We start from the raw sequence: 17,229 nt of genomic DNA, 5'->3' as shown, positions 1-17,229 counted from the left end.
TACACTCTACGCTATTCAACCGTCGCTTGTTTTTCATTGCTCGCTGTCCCGGTAGATGGCAGGGGAGGTTGTAATCAGGTGGAGATTGAACCATAACAACAATGCTGCATAATAAACACGGTAAGTTACGTTATTGCGTACTTTATAACATAAGATTGTTTGCTAATTGTGCTCCAAGTCTGGAGATCATATTTTTATCATAGTAACAAATTTTTCAATAAAATTTCAATGTGTAACACCAAGATATATCTTATGTATCATATATGATACATTGGGTTTCTATAACTACTTTTCAAGCAGTTTTCTCGTGGATTGTCTGTGATTTAGCATTTAGATTTTTATTCTCGGAATCGTCATGTTTTTGGCTTTAATGCAATAGAACGGTGAGGTAAATACATATCAAATATGTAAGCCCATACAGACGTATTAAAAATAAAAATATATCGATATTTTAAGGTTATGTTTCACATGATCTTCCGATTTCTTTTGTTAGGGCTGGATAATGATGAGATTTTTGAGATGTTGGATGGTGTAGATCCAAACAATTCAGATATTGAAATTGAAGATAAGGATGTTGAGGCTGATATTCAAGCTCCAACAGTTAGTACTGGCGTTCTGGAAGAAGGAGCTTCTGATGATGATGATGATGATGATGATGATGATAATGATGGAACAGTTTCCAATGGTGACGTTTCTGCCAGAAGGGATCCTACTCAGCGATGGCGCCACAAAACAGAGTGAGTAATTTCGTCAACTGGTCCATTTAATAAATAATCAACCCAGATAAAAGCCAATTTCCACAGATTATCTCATTGTGTGTTGTAGTTCAAATAGTAAAAAGTATCTTGTTACTAATTTTATGGTTTGTTTTTCTTTTCAGGTTTCTGGGGCCATCTCATCACGCCCCTTTCATGGCCAAGTGAAGATGAAACCGTATGTGAAAGGAAAACCCCAACCTGTTGGGTTAAAAAAAACTTTATGACAAGTACCAGTGGCCTTCCCTTAGATTTTACCTAGTACGAAGGAGGTGGAAGGGAAATTGTGTCGGAAAAGGTTCCTCTCCTACAGAAAATGGACATTGGATGAAGGGTTGTACTTAAACTCGTGGACTCTTTTCCTTCTGGTTCAACCATTTTTATGGACAGATATTTATTATCTGCGACTCTCTTTGATGCATTGTTTACCCACAGGTCCATTTTAGCTTGTGGTACAATCATGGTAAACAGAATTCCAAAATCTGCGACACTGAAACGAGATGGTGGTATGAGGCGTGAAGGGAGAGGTTGAAGTGACCAAGTTGTAAGAGCAGATGAAAAGATGGTTATAGTAAATTAATTTCAACAGACTACGGTGTTACTCCCATTGAAGACTGTAGGCGTTGGTCAAAGAAAGATGATCAGTACATACGTATTCCTCGACCATTCCTAGTCAAAATGTACAACAACATCGTGGGAGGTGTTGATCTCTTGGATAGAATCCTCAGCAGGTATGCTATGAGAAACAGGACTAATAAGTGGACAATTAGAACAATCCACCATTTTTTCGATTTTGTGTTGGCAGCTGCTTGGGTCGAGTATCGAATGGCTGCTATGCAAAATAAGTGGCTAAGGAAAGACATTCTAACCTATTTCTCATTCAAGCTATGTATTGCAGAGCATCTCATCTACTCTCATGTCATTAGGAAAAGTGTAGAAAGTGAAAGTGAAGACGAAGATGACGAATTAGCAGAAGAACAAAGAAAACAAACCCCAACCCAGCCACTTCCACCATGGGCAAAAAGATCAAGAAATGCCATGCATTTACCAGAAATTATGACTCAACAGAAGTCAAGATCAAGTTGTAGAGCTCCCGGATGATCTGCACTAACATATAACAGATGCATAGATTGTAACGTGTTTCTATGTTTCACTTCCCAAAGGAACTGCTTCCGTGATTTCCATACCACAAGAGGGAGTTGCCTGTTGGATGGGTATGGAAAAGCAACCCTAAAATTCATTCTTTCAATGTCTAATAGTTCTAACAAGTAGAAGGCTGTGAAAGAGCTTATTTTAACCTGTATTATCATGTAAATAAATTTTCTTACAATAAATGTTTGTTCTTGATACAGACCCACTGTATCATATATGATACATCCCCTCCTGCCACTGTGGAAACCCTAAAAAAAATTTTTTTAGTGAAAGTACCATTTTCAAGCCTGAAAGAGTAAAATTAATTCAGAGAATCATATTTCACAAAACAAATTTGACCTTGGGTCTCCAGAGGCTATAATGTGTCACTCCTCCTATCTTCCAGACAGTTACCACATTCTAAAACTTAAAAACGCTGACATATTCCAAGTCCTTTCGCAAATACGAGTGGACTCCTTGCTGCTCTGCAGCATTCCTTATAAACAGGTCAGGAAACTCGTACATTTAATACCAGTAATGGGCATAACTATAGAGTCCGCCCCGCAATGTTAGTAACACGAGGCACCACTATGTGGTGCACACGAAATGACTGTCCTTTGTTTAATACTTAGCTTTCCATAAGTAGCACTGAGGTAAGTAGAATAGCACTGGCGCCAACGGTTGCTTGTTGGTTTGATATGGCTGTCTTTATCTTGCCTTGCGGACAGTATGCCACCATTCGCATGACAGAGATTGGCCTGGGATTGCAAAAATATGTTACAGCTATTAAATGACCTTTTCTTTTCTTGCCGTAAGCCCCGAGATTAAAGGAGGAATTGAGAAAGTGTAAGGTTATCGTTCAACGTCATGACACTCAAACTTCGCGAGCCTCTTTAGCACTTTTTCTTCTGCAGTAGATGGACTGTCTTTTCATGATGTCTTAATCTTTGACATCTCGGCCAATGTATAATGGTACCTAGACCATTATTTTAAGTTATAAAAGTAAATATTCTTCTACGGGCGGGTGGGTTGGTCCCTGGCAGATGTAATGATCACATCTCTCCTCCAGTATCATTTATAGGTAAAAATAGCAACACTGAAACTAACATATTATGTTACAATCCTTGCGGGGCTATATTTCTATATATATCTGTGCTTTGACCATTCGGCCTATCTAGATCTTAACATTTTCAAACGATTTTGCCCAAGATAGTGCAACATACAACTGGCCGTGGCTGAATACTGGTCCGGTAAGTAGACACCAAACTTTTAAAAAGTTTGTCTCTGCGCTTTATTAATGGTCATACAGAAGGCTAGTCAATACTTTCCCATCTGTACATACCTATTGTTTTCTCATAGCAGCATGTAAGTTATTAGGAAAGTTCTGCCATCCGTTGAGTACCAAGGTAATCCCAAAAATAACGTCTCCTATTTTTATATAAATACATAGACCTGTTTACATCATTTTACAGCTTGAACATTTAGCTATTTTCCTACATAATCACCACATCGGTCGATGCATTTTTGTAGACGCTGTGACCGTTTTTGTATGCCCATGTCATATCAGCTCGACACCATGGTGTTCAGGAAGTTGTGAACCTCATCTTTCACCTTGTCGTCAGGGCCGAATCACTTTCCAGCCAAATGTTCTTTCAACGTAGGGAACAAGTGATAGTCACTGGGCGCCAAGTTGGGACTATAGGGTGGGTGGGTGATGTTCCAATGAAACTGTTGCAGGAGAGCGTTGTCATGGAGAATGTTTACACCTTTGCTCAACATTCCTCTTTTCCAGGTCTGAATTGCCCGTCTGGGTTTTTTCAGGGTCTCACAGTACCTGTCAGCGTTAATTGTGGTCCCAGCGGGCATAAAGTCAACCAACAATACCCTTTTCGATCCAAAAACACAGTTGTCATGACTTTACTGGCAGACTGTGTTTGCTTGAATTTCCGCGGCGTTGGCGAAGATGGATGCCGCCACTGGCGTGATTGATACTTGGTCTCAGGTGTACAGTGGAACTCCCAGGTTTTGTCACCCGTGACAATTGAGTCCAAAAAGTTGTCCTGTTCGGCTGCAAAGCGTTGAAGAAATGCGCGGGAAGAATCAACTCGCTGCATGTAGTCTTCAGTCAGCATGCGTGGCACCCATCTTGCGCATACCTTCCAGTATTTCAAATTTTCTGTTAAAATTCTGTGAGCGGCACTTCGGGAAACCCCAAGAACCAAAGTGCAGAGATCATCCAGGGTGATCCGCCGATCTTCACACACGATTTGCTCAACCTTCAAGACTGTCTCGACAGAAATTTTTGGTCTCGCGCTCCTTTGTTCGTCGTGAATTTCAGTCCGTCCGGCTGCAAACTCTCTACACCACTTGAACATTTTTGACATCCATGCACGACTCACCATACACTTCCGTCAATTGGCGATGGATTTCAATCGGTTCAGTACCTTTTGCGTTCAAAAACCAAATAACTGCGCGCACTTCACACTTGGCGGTAACATCCAATGGGAGCTCCATTCTCAACGGCTGCCAAGCCAAGACTGAGTGCCTCAGCTGCACGTGTTTATATGCGAGCGTGGGAAACACTCTTCAAAATTCTATGACCAACAGCCACATGAAAAGAGTTCTGTATCTTTTTTAAAAAATACCTTATTTTTGGGATTACCCTCGTGTATTCAGAAACTGGGGAAGGTCAGAGGATCAAAGAGAATCTAGCAGAGAATGTTATTCTTACATGATCAGAGGAAGTGTTTACTCTCTGGCTTCACAGGTAGTAATCAAACATGGCTGCATGCAATGGCATTACTAAGGATGAAAGTCACATATATCAGAATATTTATGAAAGTGTTAGTCACTTAACAACCTGCTAAGTACCGAATGTATTGCGGGTTAGGGTAAACCTTTGCCTACAATTAATGGAGTGATCATTTAATGATTTGATTTTACGATTACTCAAAGCTGGCTGAACTCAGAGACCTATAAATGTCTCACGATTCACCGGCAGGTAATTCCAGAGAGAAATAAGAGAGAAATTAATCAAATCAGTCCAGTAGGACAGATTTCCCAAAGCTGTTTATAGTTAACGCTTTTAATAAATCGATAATGGTAAGTCTATACAGCAGAAACTCTTAACCAGAATGGAGAAATGTGGTTTCGGATAACAAAAATTTTTGAAAATTAAAATGTCCCTTTTAGAGGATAAGAAACTGTTTTGACATTTTAGGTGAATGTAATAATTAAGAGAGTACATATACAATGTTTAAGTGTCCGACTCGGCTGAATGGTCAGCGTACTGGCCTTCGGTTCAGAGAGTCCCAGGTTCGATTCCCGGCCGGGTCGGGGATTTTAACCTTAATTGGTTAATTCCAGTGGCGCGGGGATTGGGTGTTTGTGCTGTCCCCAACATCCCTGCAACTCACACACCACACATAACACTACCCTCCACCACAATAACACGCAGTTACCTACAAATGGCATAATGGCAGAGAGTGAACAAACTATGATGGCGATGCTAACAGATCTAAATGCTGTCTGTGAAGAATTTGGAATGAGAATTAATAGGAAAAAGACAAAATGTATGGTGATAAGCACAAGAAAAGTGAAGACAACTATAAAGTTAGGGCAGGAAATAATAGAACAGGTGGATGCTTTCAAATACTTGGGAAGTGTAATAACAGAGGGCATGAGGTGCAGTCGAGAGGTGAAAACTTGTATTGCGACTGCAAAGGAAGCATTTAATAAGAAGAGCAGACTTTTTTGTGGGGGCATGGATAGAGACTTGAGGAAGCAATTCGTGAAGTGCTTTGTATGCAGCGTGGCATCGTATGGAGTTGAGACTTGGACATTGAGAAAAGAAGATGAAAGAAGACCGGAAGCATCTGAGATGTGGATTTGGAGGAGAATGGAAAGTATACAATGGACAGAAAAAGTAAAGAATGAAGAAGTCTTGAGAAGAGTTGGGGAAGAGAGAAATATATTTAAAGTAATCAAGAAGAGAAAGCACAATTAGATTGGTCATTGGATGAGGAGAGATTGCTTGCTTATAGATGCTATAGAAGGAACGGTAAATGGAAAAAGACAAAGAGGAGGGAGAAGATATCAGATGCTGGACAGTATCAGGATAGAATACAAGTATGAGGAAACAAAGAGGGTGGCAAGAGACAGGATTGCGTGGAGAGCTGCCATGTGAAGACCTGCCGTATGGCAGAACACTGATGATGATGATGATGCCCACAAATGGCAGATGCCGCCCACCCTCGTCGGAGGGTCTGCCTTACAAGGGCTGCACTCGGCTAGAAATAGCCACACGAAATTTTAAAACATGTTAAAGTATTTTAATAAAAGCACAGTCTCATTTAGACAGGGTTTCATTGTTTTCTCGTTTGACATTTTTGAAGCATGCTCTTCATTTTGACCCAATCAGAAACGGTGGAAACACCAAAATCGGCTGCCACGGTATGCAAAAATCTTGCCACTGTTAATTCCTTTCACTGCTGCTAATTTTTCTTCTATCAATATCACGATCCATTTCTGCTTTGTTGATATGACTCACACTAAGAACATGTCTTAAGAAATAAACAAGCACTCCTGCAGAGACAGTTACCAATGCACTAACGAAAGAGCCAAAACAAACAGAGTTGGCAATGGTAAAGAGAAGGAAGCAGTCAAGGTCAGTCCACGCATTCAGTTACTCATCCCCTTTGACATAACACAAACGTTTTTAATCTAAATTTTTGTTGGTTGTTTCGGTTGAACAGTATTTTGGTTAAAAGTGTTTCAGATAACAGAGGTTCTACTGAATATTTAATTGGTCCTTTGTCCTTGTATTCAAGCAAAGAGCCTTTCAATACTGAGACCTGGTACTGACCATCTTAATCTCTGCACACTTTTCTTCACTTGAATCAAGTTTAACATAGTTACACTATGTTTCTTGGCTTGACTGTTTTCCCATGATATGAAATAACAAATTTCTTCAAATTGGAAAACTGATCAAAACATTTACACACTCCATCAAAAGAAAAAGTTCAGCACAAACCTGCTTATCCAAAATAATTGAGACAGAGGTACCTCAAATGGCAAAACACAAACCAATATGATAGAATGACAAAATTTTTGCTACTGATCTGATGTAAATATTTATTTAATTCAACTTAAAACTTTCCAAAGTCCTGTATTGTTTGAGGTCATTACCGCTCTTCCCCATCGCTATCAAAGCAAACCGTGCGCCGTGGTCTCCTCTTGTTCTATGTAGGCCAGTGCTACCTCGATATCATGGATTTATTCATTTATTTATTATAGCTTTGTAAGTGGCAAAGTTAGGGCTCTTGGCACCTTCACCGACCACACTTGACAAGCTTACTGGTTTGAGGAAACTGCTGATCTTTCGTTGTATTCCTTTCACATTAATTTCTTAAACAATTAACTCGTGCAGATGCCTTAATATTCATAATATGCAGATATGTTTTCATCTTTGCATCGTCAACATATTTAATGACAATGTTTAGATGGTCTTTAATTTCACTAAGTTTTACATCCTGGTCTTATTCATCTGTTTCAGTGCTTTCTGCAGCGATCACATTTTCAACAATCTCCTCCTCTGCATAGTTTACAACATTGCGCTCATAACTCAACTTTATACTGTAATTGCATTTATGTATTATTATTATTATTATTATTATTATTATTATTATTATTATTATCAAACGGCTGTCAGGATTAAGCAAAGACCAGACTAATGGCCGGATTAGGGAGGTTCCACTGCACCTCAATCTTCTTCTTCTTCTTCTTCTCCCTAGCGTTTATCCCACGTAATTGCAGCATCCGCTTTTCTGCACTTCGTTTTCCATTGCTTCCAATCCTTATCGTGTGTAATTAGTTTATTTTTCCATATTAATGATTTACGACTCACAATCCGAGTTTTCTGACATTCCCAGCTAATCAATAGTTTGTTAGTGTAAGCAACTGAGGATGATCCATGGATCAAAACTAGTACCGGAATTTAGATGTAAATAAATTTTACAACACATATAGTATTGATTAGGTGGGAACGTAAGAAAACTCTGTAATTCCAATCCTCGGCATCGACTAGAATGATGCCCACCGAACACGTCCTCCCGCAGTCTGTCGAGCCATCTCTTCCTTGGCCATCCCCGTGGTTGACGTGGCTTAAATCTAGTGCCACCTTCACAGCTGAGATACTACTGCTAAACAGTCTCCCGCATTCTGTCAGTAACTGGAGCTACTCCAAATGCCGCTCTGACACCCTGGTTCCTGATGTGGTTCAATTTACAGAATCTCAGAGGCCATCGAAGCATCCTCGTTTCTATGACAAGGAAATGTTGTTTGTGTCTTTTTGCGACTGGCCACCATTCCGCCCTGTATAGTGCTACTGAATGAAACGACCATTCTACAGATCCTTGATTTTAAGTACAACAGAAACTTCCATTAGAAAAGGACTCCCATAACTTGGCGCCACTTCATCCAGGCTGTGTTTACTCTATTCCTTGTATATGGCAGTGTATCACAATCTGAAACAATTAACGATACTAAATACAGGGCGTTTCAAAATGAATATTGGGGTTTTAAGGCTCTGTAGTACTTATTGCATCAAACTTAAAATTATAAATAATACATCACACGAAAGAGCAACCGCCACCGGTGATGACATTAATCACAAACGAACAGTGATTAACTGTGCACATGATAGCAAGATGAACTGCAGATTAACCGTGAATCCGTGCGACAAATCGTTACCCAGAAGTTAGGGAAGAGGAAAAAGTGTTCTCGTCTTTTGCCACATCACTTGACGAACGATCAGAAGCAGGCACGTTTAGAGGCTTCACAGGATTTTCTCGAAACGGTGGATGCGACACCAAATTTCTTGAACTGTATCGTCAATGAGGATGAAACCTGGTGTCTCAGGTACGACCCTGAAACGAAACGATAAAGCATGGAATGGCGTTCTCCGGGATCCCCTCGTCGGAAAAAGGTCAGAGCCGAAAAATCATGCATCGAATCGATGCTCATCACCTTTTTCGATAGTCAAGGCATTATCCACAATGAAGTTTTCCCTGAGGGAACGACGTTGAATGCTGCACGGTACATTGAAATTTTGACCCGTTTCATGAAACGTCTACGCAGGGTACAACCCCAGTACGCACAACAAGGTTCATGGTATTTTGTCCATGACAACGCTCGCCCACACACAGCCAATATCGTCAAACAGTTCATGGTAAAAAATGGGGTGGTGCAACTTAACCCTCTACTGCATGTTGTTGCCTTTTGGCAACAAATAACTTTTCACCTGTATAAATGGATAAATATCATAGACAGAGGTCGTTTTACGGCACACCTTCAACTGTACAATCAATTAAACACATATCCCAGTGATGCCTTGTTTTTTTTTTACATAAGACAAAACAGCCCTACAACCAAAGGTACTCCTTCCACCCCGTCAACATCCACGCGAACCAACCACCCTTTATTTTACGTGGGCCCTCCCCATCACATTACCACAGGCTTCAGGAGTACCTCTGGCTCAACCTCAAAGACATTACCGACCTACGGTTCTGCAAGTTGTACTTGCGCCTTGCAGTACGTACCCATGGCCAGTAGGTAGTAATGTTCGGTCTTTGAATGTTAAAAGCTTAGCGTAAAATTGTGAAAAATCGTATATATATTCAACTATGGCAATCCACATCACATACGAGTGTTAAGCTATTAGCCCCAGTTAAGAATTGCTGGTACATCTAAAACACTGAGCGTATGTTGAACCATAAAGCTTGAAATTTTCTTCACCAAACGAAAACGAAAAATAATTCATGCAGTAGAGGGTTAAACATCCCCCACTCGCCAGATCTCAATCCTCTAGACTTCTTCCTATTCCCACGGCTCAAACACGCTTTAACAGGAAAGAGATTTGAAGATATTCCTGACATCCAATGAAACATGACGAGGCTTTTGAATACCATCCCAAAGGAAGCCTTCTTGCAAAGTTTCCAGGACATGTATCGCAGATCTCAGCAGTGCATAGTTATAGGAGGGGACTATTTTGAAGGACAGGAAGGTCACTGTCGTGCATTGTTCATCTATGTTGATAGTAGAGGACTATTCACCAAACTTTGTCACAGGTTGTACAGGGTCTTTATTTATGCTTGGCAAGGAATTTCTCGCTCAAACTTGGCCGCCAGTGACTGTTCAATTGCTGGGACATGGGACAGGACAAGTTATTTCACGCAGAGCGCACGCTTATTGAACAAGGGACACGACACATGGGATGCGACAAAAAGGACATGTTCCAAGTGGACACAGCACGTGCAATAAAGAGGAAGCTCGCACACTTGTCGGCCAAGGGCATGGACTGTCCCATGCGTCAGCGGGCATGTCCCGTCAAGGTATCGCCTGTTGCATTTCGTAGGACGTGTCCCATCACTTTGCGCGTGAGTTTGGTGTAGTGATTTACGGAAGTGGCGAAACATGAAGTGCTGATAATTACAGATTAAAGGATTATTCAAATAGGTCCATATGTGAAAATATCTAACGAGAAGCAGGCGAAGCATTCAGCATGAGTGTTATCAATTATCTTTCAGATGGTAGAATAGGATCCCTAAATTTGGTATATTTTTTCTCAATTAGTGGCTTTACCATATGCAGTAACTCTTGAAACTTCTCCCAGTTCATTCTATAAAATATATGAAATTGTGAAGGATCTTCATTAAGTTTCTTAGCCAACACGAAAACACCATTCACTTGGCAGTCAACATGAGTTCACCCAAAACCTTTTTCTTCTAGTAACATGTTTTCTTCATAATTCCCTAAGTACTGTAACAACAAGCCTTTCAAATCACTAGAGAACATCTTAACTAATGACCCACAGATGTGCATGTATGTGGCCCATGGGGCACGGGACAGGACAAGTTACTTCAGTCGTGTCTCCCATGTCGCATGGCCAAGAAGTGTGCTCTCTGCCTTATGGCGACGATGGGACAGGAAAGGGCTAGGAGTGGGAAGGAACATCTTCAGGGCTGCCAACAATGGGATTTGAACCCACGCTCCGAAAACCAAAAAAAGTAGTTAGTGGGACGTAAAGCAAATAACATTATTATTGAGCCCACTATCTCCCAAATGCAAGCAGGCAGCTACGCGACCCAAACCAAGGGGAACTAGATAGACAGGCCATAAGGCTCCCCCTCCACTTCGGGCGCTACGTCACACAAGTAGCCAGCCGCTTCACTTCTCGCCAGTGACTTGTAGGCTGATCTGAACATCGCAACAGTGAGGCTATCGATGGTGTTGAATGATTTAAACGTGTGTGAACAGTGTGAATTATGGCCACGTCGTGTTGTATACCTTGTTGTAGATTAACTACAGTTCAAAACAAACAAGACAGTCAACGTTTCTTACAATGCCTCACCCGGTTATTCACAGTCTTTTACTGCAAAACTAGGCATGGGAAATTCGGGTATTGATGATTCACATTGGAATTACTTGAAAAAGAAACTAAAATTGTTAAAGGAGCATGAAAGATTTTGTAACGTGTTGGATGGAGTCTACGTAAAACGTGAGCTGAACTATAAAGGAGGAAAGGTTTTATTTTTTGTTTTCGTGTTTGTTAGTAGCTTTACGTCGCACCGACACAGATAGGTCTTATGGCGACGATGGGATAGGAAAGGCCTAACATCTGGAAGGAAGCGGCTGTGGCCTTAATTAAGGTACAGCCCCAGCATTTACCTGGTGTGAAAATGGGAACCTACGGAAAACCATCTTCAGGGCTGCCGACAGTGGGATTCGAACCCACTATCTCCAGATGCAAGTTCACAGCCGCACGCCCCTAACCGCACGGCCAAATCGCCCGGTAGGAGGAAAGGTAGAGGGAGTTGCTTTTAGTAGTAAAAGCGGAGAAAATAACACTGCATTAGCTACAACTGCACAAACTTTTATGTTGTCATCCAGTCTTTAAAAAAATAAAGACGTTGTTGATTTGTTTCCATGTAAGAACCTAATGTGACATTTCTCAGAAGAACTAACTTTGCAAGTCTTGAAAGTATTAACAGATAGGCCTATAGCTTATAAGGTAGCATGCATAATTTCTAATAATAACACTGTTAGTAGAAACATGTTTGAATAGCTGTGCAAAAGCAATTTACAAACCACTTTTCAAAACCCATTTGACGAAACACAAAAAATAAATAACTGTTTGATACTGGTCATTTATTTAAAATCTTAATAAATAACTGGCTTAAACAAGCTGACAACTATCCTGACTTTGACAACCCCGAGTCAGACAAAAGAATGTTTATCTGAGTCTATCTAGTGCGGCCTTTGCTTGCTCCTGCCCTGGACCAAAAGGTGTTGTACCAGACTCTTTTAGAGCTACAAAATGTAAACCTGTAGGGCCTACACTAATGTTTTTACATGAGGATTCTCAGAGAAAAATTCTGATTTCGCTTGTCAACAATGTTTTGGAAAACGAAAACGTCATGTTTAAAACATGCAGTGATTAAATAGATAGTTTTAAACATTTAGTTGACAAATGTATATACCATACATCTTTTGTAATATAATATTGAATAACAATAGAAAAAGTGACCGTAGACAAACTCATGGCCAAGAAGAAGAAGAAATCTCAAGGAAAATAAAAATGTATAAACTGAAACCTTTGGAATTGTTATGTTTGCAGTTTAATTTCTAAGAAAGGTTTCAGGCTATTGTTGTGAATTGCCATCATGTATTTTCCTAGTAACATTACAACTATTTGTATACGTATTATGTGTTCTAATCTTTCACATGATACCGTGTTCAGTTACAAGTGACAGATGTCAGCATAATTTTACATAAAGAAATGTACATATACTGCCCAGCCAGTTTTCTCCCCATATAAAACTTGTGTAGTATACAAGCCTAAGTAAAGCCACAATTGAAGGAGTGTTCAATTATATCATTAAGGTTGAATAAATTAACAATATAATGGTGAAAGTCAGAGCGGGCCCTACACTGCCATGCTGAACGCCAGCCACTCTCGTGACGTCACGGTCCGAGCCTTGTGGCCTGTCTATCTAGTGCGGCCTTGCCCAAACCGTGCGGTCACTCGCTCGGTACAGGAAAAAGACTAAGCGGTGACAAATATAACTTTTTCAGTTTTAATACAGCAGAACCAGTACTTTCACCATTGATGGATGGTGTACTTTTTTTACCTCTTCAGTGCTTCCAAAGACATCAAACTTATCCTAAAACATCCATCAATACTGGGGATGTTCTTAAAATTAAATACAGGTATTCCATCAAGTGCCTCTGTAGAGAGCATTTTCTGCAAATGCAAAGATGTGCTTTCCTCCCAAGAAGGTCAAGGCTTAGTGATAAGAATTTTTAAGAACCAATTATTTTGTAAAACAAATGGAAAAATAAATTATTTGAAATGCTAAAACATGCGATGATAGCCCCAATCGGTAAACAGACAATATCACAACACCTAACATTCTTATCAATACTTCTATCAGTACTACCTGTAATAAGCCTACTCTTACATTTTGGAATTCTAAATCCAATGCACATCTCTGCCATAGTATTAATATTTATAATCTCAAATAAAAAATTATTTTAGATAATTGGTCCTTTCGTACTAAAATATCCTCCAACTATACAGACAGAAACCGACCTGGCTTACGCCGGTCTGAAGGCTGATCATGCAAGGATGTAAAAGTCGAAACAGACTTATTAATTAAACCTCTACACTTCTGCAAAAAAAAATATATATTTACTGATTACTTGTTGAAAAAGTAATTTTTAATTGCAACTGAGTAAAATATTTCTCAGTTAACTGTAATTCATCCCAATTAGGCTAATTTTTTTCTTATACTTTATCCACCACTTGTTATTTTAAGAGAAATCTAGTCCTAAAGTGTGTCCACTTCTACAGTCTGAAAACACAGGTGTTGAAAACACCTAAGTTAGATAGTCCAACTTCTTTCTAGAATGGTAATATTGTATTTTATACTACTGACGTTCAACATTAATTTTAAAATGAAGCACTTGCAACAGAAACAAATTTTTAAAAACCCAATTTACTATTATGCTTAATCACTAGCTTCGCAGTATGGGATTTGAGATTCGAATCCCAGTCAACGCGGGCAAGATTACTTCGAAGCCCACGTAATTTGTAATTTTGAGGTCCTATGCAGTAGCGGCGATTGGGAATTAAAAGTGGGGGGAGGGGCAAAAAATGTACAAACAGAAACTACATGGGTTAGTGGGATATAGCAGGCGGGGGAGGGAGGAAGACAGCGTGGTGTATGCATGTAAACTGAAAAAAAAAAAAAACTCCAAAGTGGAAATTATTTATGCTCTCTGAGCTCATTTCTACAGAGAGGTAAATGTTTTACCAACTTAAGTGTGGCAATAATTTGAGATTCTGATTCAATAATAGACTATACAATAACAATTTCACCAAAGAACAATATACACATCTATTACAATTAAATAGAAGTACGGCGTGATTATGCAAGTAAAATCATTTAGTATTTGACTAGGCCTATACACTAAGAAACTAATAAGACAGTAAAGAGACTGCTAGACGGACGAATGTGCGCGGCAAGTTGGTGTCAGTGTCCATGATATTGGCAAAAATTATACCCCTGGTACCCTTTCTCACAACATATGCAAAGTCCCCACTACTTGCTGTGGCGCTACGCAAATCAATTAGCCGTGACGAGCGATATTTTGTGCGTATTTCCGCTAATAATTAACGAAAATAAAGTAAAGAATTAGCTGATAAGAAAACAGGGCTTGTACAAAGTGCTTTTATAAAAAAAATTACCCCTATATTCCTAGTTTCAGACGGCTAAAATGGAATAATTTTTTCTCCACAAAGTGGGGGGCAACTGCGCCCCCTCGCCCCCCTTTGTCACCGCTACTGGTCCTATGGCCATGAACACGATATCAATAATAATAATAATAATAATAATAATAATAATAATAATAATAATGGTGAAGTAGTATTAAGACTGATCAACCATGCATCTCGGGAACTGTATACCGAAATGAACCCCTCTTGGAAACAACACACACTCTCCAATATACTTAAAAATTGACTCGCATATTATTAATTTCCTTAGCAAATTATTCAACAATTTCAGAACCTAATAATCAAGTACAAAATTTTCAATACTGCGGCAAATCACAGAGATGCTAAGCTCTTCAGGTCCCATTTCTCTACTCAAAGAGTCCCTCACGTATCAAGTAGTTCTACGCTTATCTAAAAACGGTAATTATTATAAGGAACATTGGATCCTAAACGAGTCTTCCTCTATGCGAATATGAAAATACCGCTAATTCAAGTGATCACCTAAGACGACCAACAGCTTCACACCGGATCCTAACTAAAGGAAATGGAGCAGAATAATAGTCACTACGCAATCACAGCGAATTGATAGCTGCAATTTAAGGGACAAGCTAGGAAAGTAATACGTTTGTACAGCGTACGATCGCGACAAAAAAAAGAGAGAGAGAAATGTTCCTCGAAACATATTTGATAACATTTTATCAAGAATGTTATAATTAGATGAGGAACTAATGTTGACTATGGTACTTGTATGGTACTCGCAAATTATAACACAAAACACGAGTTAAAACAGTACTTACTTTCCACGCCAGACGTAACCTAGAAGAAAGCAGCAGTTACGATTAACTACGAGCTGGTTAGGAAAGGTTAGAAACGTCAACATTACAATAAACTTCAATGCTCTGAGCTGTCAATAAAAATGACTAACAGAATCGACAATTTCGTTCATAACAACACGTAACGGCATGATTCCCTGCAGTAAGGCCTCATGTTTCCCTGAATAATTCGATACTACAAACTGTTGCAGCCCTTCAGTAATAACCCATGGTTCAATAAATGGCGAATTACGCAATGTCAATTCGTTTTTATGACTCTAGATTAAAAATAAATAACATACATCACGAATTATGCGGGCACTAAAAGTGAAGGACAAAATATTTTAAATTACGGTCCAGGGTAAACAAACGTAGTAAACAAATGTGGCGTGTTACCAACTGCTCCCAGATAAAGAGGCAAGTCTGTACTCCAGAACGAGTAAACACATTACACACAGATGACGTAATACACGTATAGTAAGTGGATAACATAGGTACTCACCCGTGAGGAGAGGTTGAATAACGCCACTTTGCCCATTTTGACGAAGTCTTTTGCACTTCCCAGGTTCATACTCATGCGGTGTAATACTACCACTAAGCACCCTCTCATCACATTCACAGCAGCTTTCGTGCTCTGTCATAGTAGACTTGTACCTCTGGCGACTCGACGTCTTCTCTCAACGACGGATGATCACCTACTAACATATTTTGCGGTCACGCGCCCTTTTCCCTCAACACCATTCACGAGGGAGAACAAGGATTCCACAGCATGTAGTTGTGGAAGGGAAGGGAAGGGATTTATCGATCATATGGAGGTCAACAATATGACTAACGCTATGCGCACAAGGCCACCTTACCCCTACTCTACAGGTTGGCCAACATGTGCCAAATTTTACTAAAGCTACATGCATAGGCTTTTAAAATACTCGAGCTTTAGAATGAATCTCTGTGAATAAATACAGAATCCTTAAATTAATTTACGGGAATAATATTTCATATTTAGAATATTCACAATTCCCACTTCTAATAAATTCCATGGATAAAGTAAAATTTATTTTCTAGCGAATGTACCTCATGAATGTTATTCCCCAATACTAGTAAATCCTGATAGCGATAAGGATCAAATTGAATAATTACTTGCAAAATAAGTTAAAATAGTGCTCTAAAAATAGTAATTGTTTGCTTAAAATGACTCACAATTACACACAAGAAGTTAATTTCCAGTAGATAAAAGGGCTTCATAAGAGGAGGGAACCAATCACAACAAACCACAATCGACAACGCGACAGTTAGTTGCATAGACTGGGACTTCCCCGGAACACAACAGTAGTTTTAAAATAAATGACGACATCAAAAATCGTTACGGTAGAGGTCGAATAAAGGACAGACCATGTGGTCTGAAGTGTCGTTGAACACGTATCACTTCCATACGAGATTAAAATGAATAATTCAATGAATGCACTTCACGTCGTTTATAAATCAGTAGACTACAGACCATTACAAACCGTTAAAATGCATTCTAAAACGTATAGGACAAACATCGAGGACGGGTTTTCTAATTTAGTTTTTTTTTCCGAGAGGCTATTATATGGAAGGTTTTCTGCGACGCAAGCTTGAGAAAGGCTATAGCAGGGAAAGTAGCGGCCGTAGTTTTAATTAAGGCACAACCTGGTAAGAAAATGGGAAACCACGGAAA

The 17,229-nt window shown here is 39.6% G+C and overlaps 1 protein-coding gene across 2 annotated transcripts in view; it reads right to left on the bottom strand.

Annotated features, from left to right (window-relative positions):
* Naprt (nicotinate phosphoribosyltransferase) overlaps positions 1 to 16,303 on the bottom strand; it is a 150,934-nt gene extending 134,631 nt beyond the window's left edge. For both annotated transcript variants that reach the window (XM_067154931.2, XM_067154932.2), the window contains exon 1: positions 16,036 to 16,303. In XM_067154931.2, the coding sequence (XP_067011032.2) occupies positions 16,036 to 16,174 (139 nt within the window). In that variant the 5' untranslated portion in view covers positions 16,175 to 16,303. The remainder of the gene's footprint in view (positions 1 to 16,035) is intronic.
* Positions 16,304 to 17,229: the final 926 nt, after the last annotated feature.

The sequence above is a fragment of the Anabrus simplex genome, chromosome 10 (assembly GCF_040414725.1).
Source record: "Anabrus simplex isolate iqAnaSimp1 chromosome 10, ASM4041472v1, whole genome shotgun sequence".
NCBI classification, from domain to species: Eukaryota; Metazoa; Arthropoda; class Insecta; order Orthoptera; family Tettigoniidae; genus Anabrus; species Anabrus simplex.
Note: the sequence above shows the minus strand (reverse complement) of the source record. Positions and strands in the feature narration are given on the sequence as shown.